Source organism: Triticum dicoccoides, chromosome 3B, assembly GCF_002162155.2.
Source record: "Triticum dicoccoides isolate Atlit2015 ecotype Zavitan chromosome 3B, WEW_v2.0, whole genome shotgun sequence".
Taxonomy (NCBI): Eukaryota; Viridiplantae; Streptophyta; class Magnoliopsida; order Poales; family Poaceae; genus Triticum; species Triticum dicoccoides.
Window position 1 is genome coordinate 642,491,329 of NC_041385.1, and position 18,535 is coordinate 642,509,863.

The window sequence follows — 18,535 nt, forward strand, 5'->3', positions numbered from 1 at the left end:
AAAATTGTAAGCTGTTGTTAAGGATGAGAAGAGTAGGCAGACGAATCATCAACTTGAAAAATAAAATACTTACCGCTGCAATCCTTGCAAGAACCAAAAATATACAGGTTCAGGTTGAGAGGATACTCAGGTGTTATCTCCTTGAGTGCAAACCTCGGACAAAATGGATTGAAAAAAGCAGAGATAATTGGCTACTACTCCCTCTGTAAACTAATATAAGAGTGTTTAGATAACTAAAATAGTAATCTAAATGCTCTTATATTAGTTTACGGAGGGAGTACTATACACTTCGATTCCCTTCCGAAATTGCCATTTCCAACTTGGCAACAGGAAATTCGACACGTTCTTACGACTATAACAGTTTTCTGACGTTCGCTCCTATGTGGATGTGGCTGACTCAAGCTTCACACAGTTCTGTGAGACCAAGTTCCCCAAAATCATAAAGCCGAGTCCAATCCCAGATGTTACCATCTCAAGAGACAGCTCTCAGAGCATAAAATAAATGAGTGGGTGACATAGACAAATATCATAAGAAAATTTATCCAGATTCCACCGGCTCCAGCCATGGGTTTGGAACTCAGGACCAGACAAGGAGGTCTAGTTGCATGATGGGCACAAACACAGGAGATATGTAATCACAAGGGTTGATTGTAAATACACCCATGTAAGATTGGCCATCGGTTCAATCTTGAAGCCAGAAATGACTGTGCTTTTTGAACATGATCTGATTATTTTTCTCATCGCGAAACAAATAGCCGGCAGAGCTGAAGATGCCACCATGTTTCCTCGTTTTTCTGTATAAAGTCACGTGTACTACCGTGAGCTTTAGACCAACCTTCCATTGCTCAAGCTCTCGCAGCTACAGTGCATAATAAATTCAGTAAAACATCTACCTGTAGTATTTGCACAAACATCTCTGTTTCACCTACCACCCACCACTGGAGAGGCAGCAATGAGGATTAATGCCCTGATAGCACATGGCAAGTTTGTAGTATTTGCACAAACTTGTGAGTTTCCTTGCGGCACGCGGCAACAGCATAGCACACGAATATATATATGTATAGCCTCCATGTCTGCATAAAAGCATTCAATATGCAAAAAAAGGGCTGCCCTGTTTGCAAAACGTTATGTACAACGAACAGGGGGAGCTACAAAGATTCATTGATAACAAGGTTACAGGTGACTCATGCAATTGCCTGTCGCGAATGACCCAGTCAGCTAGCAACTGTTTTTTTTCCTTCGACTTTGATACAAGCATCCGGTTTGGACAGGTAAACGATCGGCCATCGTTTTGTCCACAGATGCTCGTATATCCACTGTGCTTCCGTCCCTTGAGTTAGACCTTAGTGAGTTGTATGTCCTAGAGCCTGCACTGACAATTTCAACTGGTCAGACCCGAGCAGAATGATGCAACATCGTGTGATACAACAAGCCCGAGAAAGAATATATGGAAGAGCGGAAGCTTTTTGCTGTGTGCGCTAATTATTTGAGATTGTAAGAACATGGTGAGAATAAAAGGTCTTCATTGCACGATCATGCCAATATCACTACCACTGAATGGAACTCTAGGTAGTCAGGGGCATTTGTTCAGACATGGATTAATCCATTATGCACCAATTGGTGGCATCTAGTAATATTCCAGATGTGACATAACGTGTGATTGCAGCAGAGATTTCCACGGTCATCCTACCAGAAGGCTCTTAATAGATTGTTATGACCCACATCTCCCAACCATTAAAGATTGTTCGGGCTTACCAGCAGTGTTAAAATAAGATAAAAATAGGTTTATCTGCCGAAACAGTGGACTTGAATTACCTTCCACCGAGGGGAACAGCACAGAGCTCAGAAACGAGGAACTTTTGACAGAGGACCCACTGTAGATGTTGGTGAAGGATCTGCAACCGGACCTCTTGTCTGATGGTTGGCAATCGAATTATTAGCAACTAATTTATTGCTTGCGCTTCTAACTCCAGCAGCATCACACTCTGGCTGTTGGGGATCCACTACTGCCTTTACCTGTTGCAGTTCTACAATCCAGTCAACCTTTTGTTTGTGCATGTTAAAAACAGAGGCGCAGATGCAAGTAAAAGCGATTACGAAGAAGGCACATTCATTTCAAAAAATACACCGCACACATTAAAGTTAATATTTTTTCCATGTTAAAAGAGCAAAGACTATTTCAGTTTTCAGCCATGACCACAAAATGAGCAGATTAACATAGTCAATGGAGGCTGAAACTCCATCAGGTACTAACTGTTTGTACTGTGTGAGAAGACTACCGGCTTGTCAACTTCGAAAGCTGGAAAAGTGTAACACCCCCAATATGGGCTGCCACATTATGTATGTAACATGGGCTTTGGCTACGAGATGGGCTGGTCATCGGAGGCTTGGTTGCACACACAAGCTACATATGCAACCGGCAAGCACAGGAGGAGGGCATCGAAGGAATGAATCGTTCTCCAAGTCTCTCGTCCCCTGGCTCCAGTTCCTCACCTCCTGCTCTCTCTATTCCTCTCTTTGCTTGCTGATTCTCACCCCCGATTCTCCCTGTATCCCCCAATTTATACCCGAATATTGGTACTAATCCAGTTGCTCGTCCCATCCTTGAGTCTGGGTCGTGACAATTTGGTATTCAGAGCCAAGAAAAAAATCACCACCCACTTCCTGCCTACCAGGTGTTCGACCAAATGTCCAGCCACGAAGAGTTGTTCACCGGCGGCGTTCTCCACGTCACTGTGCACCATGTGTACTACCCGGTCACTGAGGAGACGCTGCAACAGGTGTTTACATTGTATGGTGTGGTGAAGATCTCCGTGTTCCAGAGAATCGACCATGTGGAGGCAGTGGTTCAACTTCGATCAAGACGCGGAGCAGCGCAGGCTCTTGCCATGCATGGTCGGTGCATCTATGAGCGTGCCTGCCTCCTCGACATCCAGGATGTGTCACCGGAGTACAACCTGCACTTGTGCTCGCTGCTCGAGCAGAAGCAGACTGCAACCGTGGCCGAGTACACGGTGGCGTTCTGGGAATGCGTACATCATGTGCTGGATCTCAATCCCAACCTGAGCATCAAGAGTTTCGTCCACCAATACATTGAGGGCTTGCGGGAAGATATCAAGGATGCCGTGCGGTCGCGATCTCCATTAAGCATCACCGGTGCTTCGTCCCTTGCCCGGATAAGGGAGGATGAAATCGTGCAGGAGGCGGCAATGGCTGCGGAGAAACTTGATGACGGCCATGGAGTTCACATCCTCATGCCTACGGTGATCCTCACGGAAGTCTTCCTCGAGCTCACTGCCCCAGTGGAGTGCAGTGCAGACCACAACATCATCACCATTGACAACAACAACCATGCTGCACCGACGCCTATCACATGTTTGACAGAGTGCCCGAGTCACGCCGCCGCCGTTGACATCTCCCCTAAGCTGGCAGCTTCTGCTCTATGCGGAGAGACCGTCGACATCGAAGCCATCAGTGTTGCTGCACCAACATTCGATGTGTGTTCTATTGTTGGTCCGACCAATGCTGAAGTCAACAGTTATGTGCCGGTGCCCCTCATTGTGTGGAGTGTCAACCCATTCTCCGCAGCTCCCCTCAAGGTCGTGCCAACCATAGCGCATTGGTCATGTTCCACCCCCAAACTGGACACCATGGCGTCAACAAGGTGTTGGACCCTCTGCCTCGACCACATTGGTGCGTTGACGCCCACATACATGCTGGATAAGAATGTGAACATAAGGCAACAAGCACAAATGTTACGACCAATGCCATGGCCATCATTTAAGTGCCATTCAGAAGCAAGCAGTCCTCAAGATCCACGTCCAGCAACTCAAGGTATATTTGGGAAACTATCTACATGTCAGCCACACGAGGATCTCAATGGTTGGGCTGCCAGTTTGGTCTTGCATTGGAATAGCTCATTTGATGGACACTATTTACAACTACTTGCTGCACTGAGAAGTTTCTGCTGTGAGTTATATTATATTGGGGGGCCCTGTGGTTATTGGCAATATGCATATCTGCAGCAGTGGCGTTCATCTCAGCGAGAAAGTTATTCGAATTTTGGGAGGGCTGGCGATGCTATATTGAACACAAAACAAAAATCACAAAGTTTATTAAGTAGCATTCTTGTGGAACTTGTGAGTAGGCAAACCCCCGGAGTCGGCTATTTCTGCCAAACATCTGACCAGAAGAACAAAAGGCTTAATTACATTCCTGAAGTGGGTGAACAAGTTATGAGGTTGTGCTCTGTCGAACTGGCACCTTGGGCTTGTTCTGCATTACATTTCATTAAGCCCTACAGTTATGGGCTGGGTATGCGCATAATTGTGGAGTTGAAGCCTTGGCCAAAATGGAAAATCAATGGTCGTTGTGAGGGCATGGCTTTATTTTGGCGGTCTCCTCATATGGCATTCCCTGCAATATTTTCAGTAACTACGACCAACGTGTTGCACCAAATGGATTGGTGCTATGCTGTTCAGTGTGTACAACCAACTAATGCCATTGGTGATGCTGCTTTACAGCTGTGTTCTGCAAAATAGTGGGATATCATGATGCCTTATGTTCCAGTTACTCGCTCATGTGGGCTGCATCTGCTAGGGAGTAGCGTTCTTGCCTTCCTGAGTGTATGGTTGTACCCAACATGTGCAGAAACAGTGTTCAGTTTCATGTTACAGCTTCAAGCCCTCCTGCTGATAACAAAGTGTTCGGATCATGGAACTCTGAGTGCAGCTACAGCTACTAAAAAGCAGTTCGGAATCAACAATAGTTCCTTGATACAATCTGATGTTACAGGTACAACACGATCAAGAGACAAACGTCTTATTTGCACTCCATGGAGTTCTTGGGTACTTTGTCTCATGTTAGCTGATCGAGGGGAAACAGAAGAAAGGGTACATGTCTTTGATCCCAAGCCTGGTTTACTCTGTTGCTCTTCTCTCGCTCTTTGTACTAGTGAATGCCAGACCAACTTGATTCCGCGAGAGATAGTTGCTGGCATTTGGTCTTCTCACAACTATGAGTACAAGGGTGCATCTGGACACTTACACTTCACATGCAAGTTTTCTCGAGATAGTTCAGTTGGCCGCTTTCCCTTTCAGTTCCTTATACTTCTCCAGACTTGCAGAATTGAGATATATTTCCCTGGGATCCATTGCTCACTGTTGCTATGGTGGTTCCCATCTGATACAAGATCAATTCATGAATGGACACCTCGTATCACAATGTATAAGCAGGTGCGGATGTTCATAGGATGGCTCAATTATGTGATGAATCATCAATCTCAAGGCAGCATAGGAATTGCAGTCATATTGTTGCAACATCTCCAGCCTACTAACCAGCTGCTCGATTCTTTCTGGTCATGGGCACAAGCAAAAGGAAAGGTAGACCACTACACAAGTTATGTGCGTGAGTGTTCTTGCTATCTTTTATCTATCATTTTCTCTGGGTATCTGGTCAGTGGAGGGCCCAAATATTGCACTTGCCTGCTTGCTTTCAAGGACACTGGTTGGTTCAGATGTATCATGTGTGTCCACAAGATGTCCTACTCTGCAGTTGCAACTCCTTTTGGCAGTGAAATCAAGTTCTGTTCCTCTGATCTGACCATTTGCAAGCGCATGATACTACCCTATGATCCAGGAGGGTTGGCTCTTCAGCCAGATGAGATAGGAGGCACTCATGGGTCCAACTTGATCATCATCGGCTTGAGGGCAAGCCGAATTTCAAGGGGTGGAGAGTGTAACACCCCCAATATGGGCTGCCACATTATGTATGTAACATGGGCTTTGGCTACGAGATGGGCTGGTCATCGGAGGCTTGGTCGCACACACAAGCTACATATGCAACCGGCAAGCACAGGAGGAGGGCATCGAAGGAATGAATCGTTCTCCAAGTCTCTCGTCCCCTGGCTCCAGTTCCTCACCTCCTGCTCTCTCTATTCCTCTCTTTGCCTGCTGATTCTCACCCCCGATTCTCCCTGTATCCCCCAATTTATACCCGAATATTGGTACTAATCCAGTTGCTCGTCCCATCCTTGAGTCTGGGTCGTGACAAAAAGCCCCAAACATACAGCAAATTTACTGAGATAGTCAGGACAGTGCCATGGCCATTAGAGTTCTGTGGGATTTGTGCATAGCACAGATGCATACGTACTGAATATAATGGGATAACAGTATCGTGGCAATTTCATATAGAACATAAGTAATGGCAAAATACCCTTCATCTTACATAATTTCTCTGTGGATTCTTGTCTTCCTTCGAAAAACCAGGAACCGTCAGATGCCAATTTCTCTCTGCATGAAATCAATACTGAATATATAAGCACAAAAAATTGCTTGCACCACATGAGAGAGAGAGAGAGAGAGAGAGAGAGAGAGAGAGCATACGCAAGTGCAGCAACACATCCTTGGCTTCCAGAACGGATGACTTCCTGTGCTTTGCCAGGGTACACGCAAATGCAGTCACCTAGTGACAAACCCAAGTCAGGCAAATCACAAGATTCTCCAGCAGATAATTATGACCAAAACCAGAAGAAAACACTACTATAACTCTGAATCGAATACAGGACGATCTACAAAGAATGAACAATACCGATTCAATGAAGTCATCAGCAATCTCTAAAACCAAATCTTCCACTTCTGGATCAAGTTTGCCAAGGGGATCCACCTGAAATAAGGATTTCAAATTCAAAGACGGACCAGAGTACAGTCAGCCACAAACTGAACATGCATTTTTCCTGAAAACATTCATCACATCTCGCCAACGATATATAAGTTAAAATGCATGTTCCCAGAAAAGGGGAAGCCGTTAATTACCTGTGCAACCAAATCTTGTATTTTTCTCTTCCCGAGAAGTTGGTTAGTTCCTTCTGCTCCTTGACTTCCACTTCCACCAGCCATAGTCCCCCCTGACAAAGGCGTGCCCGGCTGCGATCCTGTCAGGTTTGCAGACTTCTGGGAGCCAGATGCTGACATCCTTGGAGATTGTTGCTGTTGCTGCTGCTGAAGCTGCTGCATAATGTGCTGCTGTTGCAACAACTGCTGGGCATTGAGATGTGGTGTGTGCTGCTGTTGGGCTTGTGCAATCTGGTGTGGAGTCAGTCCTGTTTTCTGAAGCTGTTGCATCAATAGCATCCTTTTCTGCTGCTGAATTTGATGTTGAGATGGTGAGGCCAAAGATGATTGCATTTGCTGCAACCACTGCTGCTGTTGTTGCGAAGGTGACATTTGCATCATCTGCCCATTTTGTGACACTCCAGGCAGTTGTGAGTTTAATCCTGTGATCGATGCTGTTCTCGACAAGCCTTGAGCAACTCCCTTCTGATAAATGGACCGATATCAAATTTAGGTTGTGGTCCATGGCAAAAATAAACTACCGCATAACATGAAAGCCTTTGCAAAACTGAGATAAACAAGTGACTATGGCAGCATGCAACATGTGGATAGCAGATGAGATAAACCCTGGCTATGAGAACTCGTGCTCATGTAACATGGAGCAACAAAAAACATGAGTAAGCACACACAATATCTCAACTTCTGTTTGGTTCATTCCTTGTGCCATAAGAATTCCTTTTGCTTAATCATAGCATCCAAACACTAGAACCACCACGAGGCCATGGACAGATATTACACCCAACATACTTGAGAAAAGAATGCAAGGGAACCAGATAATTGCTTTCGCTTATACAGATCAAAAGTCATTAGAGGTACCTGTGGAGATAGTGCGGCTTGTTGCTGCGGCCTCATTTGGGCCTGGGCAAAGCGTTGTTGAGCATATGGAATAGTTCCATTTGGTCTCATCTGGTTCATCCCCAAAGTACCCATGACTCCCATGGATTGCATCCCTTGCAACGCTTGAGCTGCGTTGGCAGTATTAAATTGTGCACCTTGTACCATGCCTTTTTGCCTTGGCTGCAGTAACAGGAAAGGTTAATTACACTGCAAGGCAACCAGCTGCAGGTAGACAGCAAAGACAAGTGTTAAAAAATGGAAGACCTTACTCTGGGGCTAGAAATTTGGTCTTTATTTATTTATGAGCATCTAGTCTTGAATTCTTACAAGCATAATGACCAACATTTACTATTCAAATGAGTTGCCAGGAGATTCTAGGTGTAAACGAGATGTTCACTTTTATTTAATTTGCAATTGCAATGCACCATCGCACCCAATAGGTGGCATCCTTCCCTCTCTACATGCCATGGGAGCAACAAATGACTTTAAACGAATTCAAAATTCCGGATCCATGAACCATTTATTTTTACCCCATCTGGTCCTCTAAAAGCTGTCGTTCTGGACACTGATACAATCTTCAAAATACAACTTTGATTATTAGTTTCTATTATAATATACTATTTATTTATCAAATACAATACAGTTGTACATCGTGGTATTTTTGGAGGCAGATGCCGACGAGTACACTAAAAAGTTATAACCAGACTCACATCACACGTAAATAGCTATATGATTTTCAATCCTATTCTTGCACGTTTAATTTTATCCAGACATTTGGATGGATTCCCTATAAGATGATATAAAACTGCCTCCATGTATGAATGTTACACAAATGAAGTGATAAAAAAACAAGCAATGTCTAACCACAATTAATCATGATCTTCCAAGAAAAAATGATTTGTAATTAAAGGCACAGTTTCCCCCTCTTGTTACAAGTGGCATTTATGCATGATAAGGCTAATGTGTGATATTCAGATTACTTAGAACCCAAACCCCAACTTCACCTGTGCCATCATCTGTGACTGGAGCCCATAGTGTGCAGCAGAAGCCGCGCTGCCCTGCCCTTGCATCATCCCCAGCTGCCCCTGACCAAGCATTGCGCGGGCCGCCAGCTGCTGCTGCTGCCCCAGCTGCGCTCCGCCACCTGAGAAGCTCATCTGCCCTCCGTACATCCTGGCCGTTGCCGCGGGGTACTGTGGAAGCTGGCCGGCAGCGGCGAGGCGGGAAGCCGAACCCGAGCGCTGGATCTGGCCGTAGCCTCCGGCGCCGGCCACTGGCTGCGTGGGCGAAGGCGCCTGCAACTGCTGCGGACGAGGCGGGAAGTCCGCGGACCCTCCGCCCGCAGCTGCCGCGGCTGGATCGAGCTGCGGGGAGGAGATGACGGAGAGGTCGGAGACGGTGGGGGAGGGGGGGATTTGGGGGGACAGGAGGGAGTTAGGGTTGGAGTTTTGCGGGGCGGAGGCTGAGCCGCCGAGCTGGTCGGGCTGCGGCGAGGTGATGGCTGCTACGGACGGCGGATCCGCCATGGCGGGCGGGGTGTAGGGTTTCCGCGGGCGGCGGTGGCCGGAGACGACGCGGGGTGGACGGTCGCGTGGAGGGCCGGGGAGTAGGTGCCGGTCGTGTGGGACAGTTTGACGTGTGCGCGTAGTCTTTTCCTGATCGAGTCAGAAAGTATTTGGGTCACTGACAGATTGGCCCACGCGATCGTTTTTCTTTTCAGAGCACCAGCCATACGAACGGCGCGCAAATCCATGGACGCTCACCGTCTTCCTCGGTGGTGCACCTTTAGTTATCTTTTGAGAAAGAGCGTCTTCCTCGGTGGTGCACCTTTAGCTATCTTTTGAGAAAGCAAACGTGCATACTCTTTGAGGTAATAGCACCCGGATCCTACAACTTACATAAAATGTGATCAGTGGCGAAGCTAGCATGAGATTACGCCTAGAGCTAGCTAGCTTGAGTGATACACTCTAGTAGTTTTATATGTTGTGTATGAAAAGGAATTACAAAGGATATTGGTATTACGCTTAGGGCTATAGCCCCAACTGCCCTAGGCTTGTCTCCGCCACTGAATGTGATGTTTTGCTCTAAAATTCGCAAAAGTGAACTGAGCCCTCCCACAACTTGCACTATATGTGATGTTTTAGTCCAGAGCCAACCGCAGCGCGACAGGTGGCACTCCGGGGGCGGATCGATCATCGCTTGATACTTTTTCACAAAGCCCCATGCATTTCTCTGGAATCAACCCGCACTTCTCCACCTGAATTAAATTCACTGGACTCCTGTTGAGATCCGTTCGATGCCGACCAGGTAGGTTCTGTCCTATTGGGGGCGACATCAGTGGCGATTGGCTGATGACGTGAGCCATCACGGCGTCGTCGCCGGAGTTCGTCGGCGGCATGGAGCCACCTCCTCCCGCTCATCTCGATCGCCCGCTCGGCATCATCCCTTCGGACTATGGTGAGCCTTTCGCCTCGCGCCCGTTCCTCATCGCACATGTACTCTGGTCGCCGTCAACAACATCGCCTTCGTGTCGGTGTGTCTAACGGTGGATTGAAGGCTGAGTGGTGTTACGGTGCAGGAAAGCTAGAGTTTTGGCCGCTGAGCTTAGGTTGGGGTTTTGCGCGGCAAAGTCATGGTTTTGGCCCGATAAGGGAGTTGGTTCGTTCGTTCGTATGGTTCATATGTGAATGTGCAATTAGTAGTGTGATAGAGTAGTGGTTTCGTCCTATATTTGTGTCCATGGAAAGTGCTGGTAATAATCTGAACTTAGTTTAGACAATAGTTTTAGGCGTGCAATGCCAGCAGAGCAGTTAAGTTATCATGGTCATTCTTTTGAAGAAGATTTGCTGCATGGGTTTAGGGTTTGGTCATGTGCAGGTGTGTAATGCCACCAATTGCTTTTCTTCAATGCTATCAAATTCAGTTAGCTCAAGTTAATTGATTTTTTCAGTTCACTATAGTTAACTGAATTTTTCAGTTAATTGCATACATCTTTGTTTTTCACTTATGTTGATGCTATGGTTAGTGCTTATAATGTACACTTATTTTGATGCAGTGTGTGATTCAGCAAATGGACAAAGGGTGGACACTCCTTTCTTTACATTGGAACGTTTGCATGGTGGAATTTTCTGTGGACCAATCACTAATTTGGATTACTGGAACCCTTCAGTGGAGGTTCTTGATTATGTTGATGCTACCACATTCTCATATGCAGTCATTCAAGAGCACCTGACTTGGTTGGCATATCCAATGCGTGAGCACATAATTTATTGGTGCTTGCCTGACAAATCAATTGCAGATGGTTTGGTCAGAATTAGAGGTGATGATGATGTGCAACATATCATCAGAGCTAGTGTTGAGCATAAAGTGCATGCAATTATGGTTGACCATTCAGATTTCATCAACAATTTTTAGGGCCGAATCCATATGCACATTGCCCTCACTTCAGTGCTATGTTACAATGCCCACCTCAAGTGTTCTAGAAGCTAGTGGAGCATCTTCCCACCACAACCTCATTTCTATCATTGATGAAGATCACATTTTAGATACTGGTGCAGCTAGAACAGAACCTGGAGGTGCCTCACAAAGTTTGTTGATTGAAGGTGCAGAGCACAATTTGCTTACTGAAGATGGAGAAGCAGTTATTAAAGATATAGTGGTTTCAATCCCAAAAAAAGATGTAGTGGTTTCTAATTCAGATTTCAGTGACAGTGATTATGACATAGACGAGGGGGTGATGATCTTTATGATGACAACATTGACTTTGATGTTGATGAACAAGCTGAGCAAGATGAGGAAGATGTGGGGCCTGATGAGTACTTGCTTGATGATGAAGATCTTAATATGTCCATTGAGGAAGCAGAGCAACTGAGGTACAAGTTTATAGCCTTCAATGCAAAGGTGGACATGGTTTCACCTATCCTCAAAGTTGGGATGGTCTTTGATGATGTGAAGGAGCTAAGACTTGCTCTTACTGCATATTCTGTGAAAAATAGAGTGCGGGTCAAGAAGATAAAGAATGACAAGACAAGAATAGAGGTTGTTTGTGAAAGAGGTTGCCCATGGTGGCTAAAAGATGGCAATGACAACAGGACTGGGGGATTTGTCATCAAGGCTTACTATGCAGAGCATAGGTGTCAGAAGAAATGGAAGTTAAGGTCACTGACAGCAAAATTCCTGTGCCAGTATTTCATAGATGAGTTCAGGGATGACTAGAAGATGTCACTTGGTACATTTTCAAGAAAGATCACCAAGGAATTCAATGTCACCCCTGACAGATGGAAGCTAGCTAGGGCTAGAACTGCAGCTCTGAAAGAGATCCATGGTGATGAAGAAGAGCAGTTCAATAGGCTATGAGATCATGTTCATGAATTAAGGAGTAAGAACCCTGGGTCTACATTTCTTCTGTCAACTGAGCTGGTGGAAGACACAAAATTTCCAATGGGAAAAAATGTCTGAAGACACTGTATTTGTCTTATGATGCATGTAAAAGAGGGTGGTTAAAGGGGTGCAGGGCTTATCATTTTCATTGATGGTTGTCACATGAAAACAAGGTTTAAAGGAGTGTTGCTGAGTGTTGTGGGAATTGATCCAAATGACTACATTTTCCCCATTGCAATGGGCTGGGTTGAAGTAGAATGCACAGATTCTTGGGAATGGTTTCTGACAACTTCGAGAGATGATCTAAACATCACTAACATTGCTCCTTTCACAATTACGAGTGACGAGCAAAAAGGATTGATCAATGCTCTGCACAAAGTGTGGCCAGATGTTGAGCATCGGTTCTGTGTGAGGCATATTTATCAGAATTTCAATGGGAAGCACAAAGGAGGGTTACTGAAGCAAGACTCGTGGGCCATTGCAAGATCACCCAACAAGGTGAAGTGGAGGCAGAACTGTGGGAAAATGGATGCAAACAGCTCAGCTGCATTCCATTGGACTGAAAGACTTGATCCAAGTACTTGGTGTAAAGCATTTTTCAGTGAATTTTCCAAATGTGACATTCTGATGATTAATAATTATGAAGTTTTTAATAGGTAATCTACTTAGTGATCATAGTAATCATATTTTTTTCCATTCTTTGTGCATATCATAGTAATCATAGTTTTTGCATTCTTTTTTGCAGCTACATCCTCGATGGCAGAGAGATGGTAGTGTTGTCAATGCTTGAATACATATTTTACAAAAGCATGCAAAGACTTGTGGGTAAACAGAGAGAGGCAATAGAAAAGTGGGCAGGGCAGAAATATGCCCAAAGATCAAGAAGAAGTTAGACAAGAACATTGAGTTTGCTACAAATTGCCATGTAGAAGAAGTTGGCCAACAAGTCTTCAGAGTTCAATCTGGAAATTCTAGCTACACAGTGGACTTGTGTTTGCATACCTGTGATTGCAGGAGATGGCAGCTATCTGGTGTCCCTTGTGGGCATTGCATAGCATGTTGTAGGGGAGGAAGAATTGACCAAGAGTCAATGGTGCATGATTGCTACACTATGGAGAATTATCTAAAAGCATATGGTTACACACCGGTCCCTCTTAGAGATCCTAAACACTGGGAGGTGCTGCCAGGTTACAAGGTTTTCCACCAATTTTCACTAAACAGTTGGGAAGGCTAAAGAAAAACAGGAAGAAGACACTAAAGAGAAGCTCAAACATGGTGTTAGATATTTGAACAAAAAAGGTGTTACAATGCACTGCTCCATCTGTGGTAGAGCTGACCACAGCAAAAAGGACCACTACAGATGGCAGGAAGCACTTGTTGAAGAAGGGGTAGAGCTGGTGGATGAAAATTGTGATGATCCAACTTTTCTGCAGGTATGTTTCACTTTAAAACCTTGACTGTAGAATTGAGCTTTAACCGTAGTCTTGAGCTTTAATTGAAGAATATGAGCTTTGAACTGAAGAATATTGCACAACTTCTTTCTTTGCAGAATATCTACCCTACCAGGACATATCCTAGGTTGGATCCTAATGAGTATCTCACCAATACAGTGTTCAACATGGCCAACAGAGAGAGAGAGCAAGAAGAGCTCATCATAGGGTTCATGGCCCATTGCCAGAGTAGTCTTCATTTGTTGTTGCTGTTGGTGCTGCAATACCACAACCAAGGGTCACTACAGAGATGAACATTGGTAGACAGACAAGGGCAACCACAATAGCTGACAGGGGGAGGATCTCAAACTGCTAGTAGAGGAAGAGGAAGGAAAAGGAGAGGAAGAGGAGAAGGAAATCCAACAGCAAGGAGAGGGAGAGGAGCAAATGCTGATGCAGTGCCAGGAAGAGGAGGCAGAAATGTGCATGCTTGGAGAGGAAGAGGGGCAAGAAATCCAGTTGCAGGTAGAGGCTGGGGAGGAAGAATTATAGATGCAGGGAGCTTCAGAGGAGGAGGAAATGCAGATGCAGGGATAGGAAGAGGAAGAATTCCAGGTGAGAGGGCATGGTGGCTGCTGTTTGGAGATGCCATGGGCACCCTAATTCCTGATCTGAATGCACCCCATGATGCTTGATTTGATGGCAGTTGTGACTGCCATTTTTTTGTTCGGGCCTGAAGTGATGTAAATCATTGATTGGCCTTTTTTAGATGCAAAATGTAGCATCCATTGCCTATTTTTGATGGCAAACAGTGACATATATTGCCTAAATTTTCATGGCAAACAATGGCATACATTGCCTATTTTTTGATGGCAAATGATACGTCTCCAATGTATCTATAATTTGTTATTTTTCCATGCTATTATGTCATCATTCTTGGATGTTTGACAATCATTTTATAGCAAATTTATATCATTTTTTGGGACTAACCTATTGACATAGTGCCTAGTGTCAGTGCTGTTTTTTTGCTTGTTTTTTACTTTGCACAATATGAGTACCAAACGGAGCAAAACTTTTTGGAGATTTTTTTGGACGAGAAGACACCGTGTGGGCCAAGAAAGTACCAAAGGGGAGGCCCATGGTGAGCACAACCCACCAGGGCGCGCCCAGGAGCCCAAGCGTGCCCAGGGGGGTTGTGCCCCCCACTGAGCCCCCCTGCATCGCCTCTTCGCCCTATAAATTCCCAAATATTCCAGAAACCCTGGGGGAGTCGACGAAACACAATTTCAGGCGACGCAAGTTCCACAACCACTAGATCCAATCTAACACCATCACGGAGGGGTTCATCATCCTCATTAGTGCCTCTTCGGTGATGCATGAGTAGTCCACCATAGACCTAAGAGTCCGTAGGCAGTAGCTAGATGGCTTCCTCTCTCTCTCTTGATTCTTAATACAATGGTCTCTTGGAGATCTATTTGATGTAACTCTTTTTGCGATGTGTTAGTTGGGATTCGATGAACTTTGAGTTTATAATCAGATCTATATCCATGAATATTATTTGAGTCTTCTTTGATCTCTTATATGCATGATTATTTATAGCCTCGTATTTCTTCTTCGAATCTTTGGTTCAGTTAGGCCAACTAGATCGAGTTTTCTTGCCATGGGAAGAGGTGCTTTGTGATGGGTTCGATCTTGCGGTGTTCATTCCCAGTGTCAGAAGGGGCATCAAGACACGCATGTATCATTGCTATTAAGGATAACAAGATGGGGGCTATTCCTACATGAATAGATCTCGTCTACATCATGTCATCGTTCTTATTGCATTACATTTCTCCATGAAGTTAATACACTAGATGCATGCTGGATAGCAGTCGATGTGTGGAGTAATAGTAGTAGATGCAGGCAGGAGTCGGTCTACTAGTCTTGGATGTGATGCATATATATTGACCATTGCCTTGGATATCATCATAATTATTCGATCTTATATCAGTTGCCCAACAGTAATTTGTTTACCCACCGTGTGCTATTTCTTGAGAGAAGCCACTAGTGAAATCTACGGCCCCCGGGTCTATTCTTTATCATATTTGCTTTGAGATTTATTTTTGTTCGCTTTTATTTCAGATCTATTATTAAAAAAAACAAATACCTTGCTGCACTTTTTTATGACTTATTTTACTTTGCGTTTTATCAAGAGTTATTTATCCAATCTACCACACATTTATCTATATTTTTTTACCTTGGAGGGATTGACAACCTGAAAGGATCGATATAGTTTACTAGAAGGGGGGGGGGGTGAATAGGCAACTAACAATTTTTAGCTTTTCTTTACCAAATTAAACTTTGCATCAAAGTAGGTTGTCTAGATATGCAACTAGGTGAGCAACCTATATGATGCAACAACAATAAACACACAAGCAAGCAAAGGATAGAACACAATATATATTGCACTAGTAAAGGTAAGAGATAACCAAGAGTGGAACCGATGGAGACGAGGATGTGTTACCGAAGTTCCTTCCCTTTGAGGGGAAGTACGTCTCCGTTGGAGCGGTGTGGAGGCACAATGCTCCCCAAGAAGCCACTAGGGACACTGTATTCTCCTCACGCTCTCACATAATGCGAGATGTCATGATTCCACGATTAGTGCCCTTGGAGGCGGCGACCGAACCTTTACAAACAAGGTTGGGGCAATCTCCACAACTTAATTGGAGGCTCCTAATGACACCACAAAACTTCACCACAATGTACTATGGCTCCGCGGTGACCTCAACCGTCTAGGGTGCTCAAACACCCAAGAATAACAAGATCCGCAAGGGATTAGTGGGGGGATCAAATTTCTCTTGGTGGAAGTATAGATCGAGGCTTTCTCAAGCAATCCCTAAAGAATCAACAAGTTTGATTGGCTAGGGAGAGAGATCGGGCGAAAATGGAGCTTAGAGCATCAATGGAGCTTGGGGATAGAGGAGGTAGTCAACTCGGAGAAGAAGACACCCCTTTTATAGTGGAAGAACAAATCCAACCGTTATCCACCAACTCAGCCCGCGAAGCACGGTACTACTGCACCAAACAAGTGGTACTACCGCACGGGCCTGTGGTACTACCGTGGGGAACCGCGGTACTACCGCTGGCTCGGCAGAGGCCAGGACTAGACCCGTTGTGCGGAGAAAGGGAGCGGTAGAACCGCTGGCGCGATACTACCGCGCCCCTTGCGGTACTACCGCAAGGCATGGATAGTCAAGCCACAAAAAACACGGACATAAAAAATTACATCCGTGACAACTTCCGCTGAGTTTAGGACTATGCAAACATCCGACACGGTACTACCGCACGACAAGCGCGGTACTACCGTGTAGGGCGTGGATGTAAAAAATTACATCTGCCCCTACTTCCGTTCATGCCGCTGTGTCTGGCCAGGGCTTGCGGTACTACCGCGTTGGGCGCGGATGTAAAAAATTACATCCGCCTACTACCGCTCGGGCAGCAGCACCTGACCTGAAACCTACGGTACTACCACTCCCATGGAGCGGTACTACCATGAGCACTTGCGGTACTACCGCGCAGGATGCCGGTACTACTGCAAGGGCATGCAGTAGTACCGCTCTGGGGAGCAGTACTACCGCCTGCCTCTGAACAGCAACATTAGGAGTCCTTCATTTTGCCTAGACATGGAAAGACGGAGGATGCTCCAAAGATCCAAAGGAAAGGTGGTGCAAAAAGGAACAAATGTGTATGTGAGATTCCACCCAAACCTTTCCAACGTGAACCCCCTCTTAATAGTACGACTTTCCTATGACTCAAATCCACCAAAAAGAAACGTAGAGATACCTCGTCTTCAATAGTCTTCGAGGGGCACCAAATCGTCTTGTGTTTAGACATGATATATCTGAAATGCTAAAAGCACACGATTAGTCCGCAAAAGCATTGTCATCAATCACCAAAACTAATAGGGAATAAATATGCCCTTACAATCTCCCCCTTTTTGGTGGATTGATGACAATATGGGATTTGCACATAGGGATATAAAATGAGGCGACGGCAAAACCACAATTTATAGAATATAGACGGGCTCCCCTAGATGTGTGCACTCTGGAGATGTGCTTTGGACTGCACGGCACACATACTAGGATCAACACTCCCCCTATATTTTATAGACAAGGCATCTCTTGCAGCAATATAACTAACACTAAGCAAGTAGGCAAGATGATGGGGATGACTAAGTAACAATGACAAACGATATGATAGAGTGCATATGCCTTACACCATATGATAGAAAACTTAGTCTTACGAGCACAAAACGAACCAAAGCAAACGAGGTTCCACAGACGAAAAGCAAAGCGACAAAGCGAAACACACAACACAAGACGCGCAAATCCTACACTCTCTCCCCCTTTGGCATCAAGACACCAAAAAGGTAGAGAGGACACCTACGACACAGGTGGTAGCTTGGGTTGGAAATGACTCCTCGTCTGACTCGGCAGCGGGAATAGGCTCCTCCTCTGACTCCGTCCACTGATACCCCTGCTTGGCTATCTAGGCAGCCTCCGGAGTGATGGCTTCCTCTGAGCCACTGGTGATAGTCTCGCCAAAGGTCCTCAATATCTTCTTATCGCGTTGGCGGCCCTCTAACATGGGCCTTGTACTGCCCCTGGGTTTGCATGCAGAACAACTTCTTCATCTTCGTCTTCAGCTTTTTAGCCCAAGAGGGCTCAATAGAGGGAGGGGTGTATCCACTAGAACTGTCCTCATTAGCTTCCTCCTTGTTGATCTCATCCTCATCCACATCCATCATGGCAGCCTCCGCCTCAGCAGTGGTGGTGGTGTAAGCCCATTGGCTCTTGATGTGGAGCTTGATGGGCTCATGACGAATCCAGCCGGGGGAAACGAACTCATCATTGGGATAGAGCTTCTCCCAATTCTTGGAGATCAAGAGAAACAGGTAAGGCCCATAGATGGGGACCTTACGGTTGAACACCGCAAAATGAAGCTCGCACCACATGATAT

At 45.4% G+C, this 18,535-nt stretch overlaps 1 protein-coding gene across 2 annotated transcripts; it reads right to left on the reverse strand.

Moving 5' to 3' along the window:
* Positions 1-1,038: 1,038 nt before the first annotated feature.
* On the reverse strand, positions 1,039-9,354 carry LOC119277586 (transcription initiation factor TFIID subunit 12b-like). Of its 2 annotated transcripts, XM_037558872.1 has the most exons (8): positions 8,732-9,353; positions 7,707-7,907; positions 6,813-7,316; positions 6,589-6,663; positions 6,384-6,462; positions 6,226-6,290; positions 1,816-2,016; positions 1,039-1,367 (listed from the first exon to the last, which is right to left on the reverse strand). In XM_037558872.1, exons 1-7 carry the CDS (start codon positions 9,251-9,253, stop codon positions 1,843-1,845), a joined length of 1,620 nt encoding a protein of 539 aa, XP_037414769.1. In that variant the 5' UTR covers positions 9,254-9,353; the 3' UTR covers positions 1,039-1,367; positions 1,816-1,842. The 2 variants fall into 2 exon arrangements, with proteins under 2 accessions (XP_037414769.1, XP_037414770.1); XM_037558873.1 differs by lacking the exon at positions 1,039-1,367 and having other exon boundaries at positions 1,889-2,027; positions 8,732-9,354.
* Between the last annotated feature and the right edge of the window lie 9,181 nt (positions 9,355-18,535).

Excerpts from the sequence above, each read along its gene's own strand:
- LOC119277586 (XM_037558872.1), bottom strand. The coding sequence starts at position 9,253 with ATGGCGGATCCGCCGTCCGTAGCAGCCATCACCTCGCCGCAGCCCGAC. Across the intron at positions 6,664-6,812 it reads TACAAGATTTGGTTGCACAG|GTGGATCCCCTTGGCAAACT; the intron begins GTAATTAACGGC and ends TCCTTATTTCAG. Across the intron at positions 2,017-6,225 it reads AGAATCCACAGAGAAATTAT|GTAAAGGCAGTAGTGGATCC; the intron begins GTAAGATGAAGG and ends GAACTGCAACAG.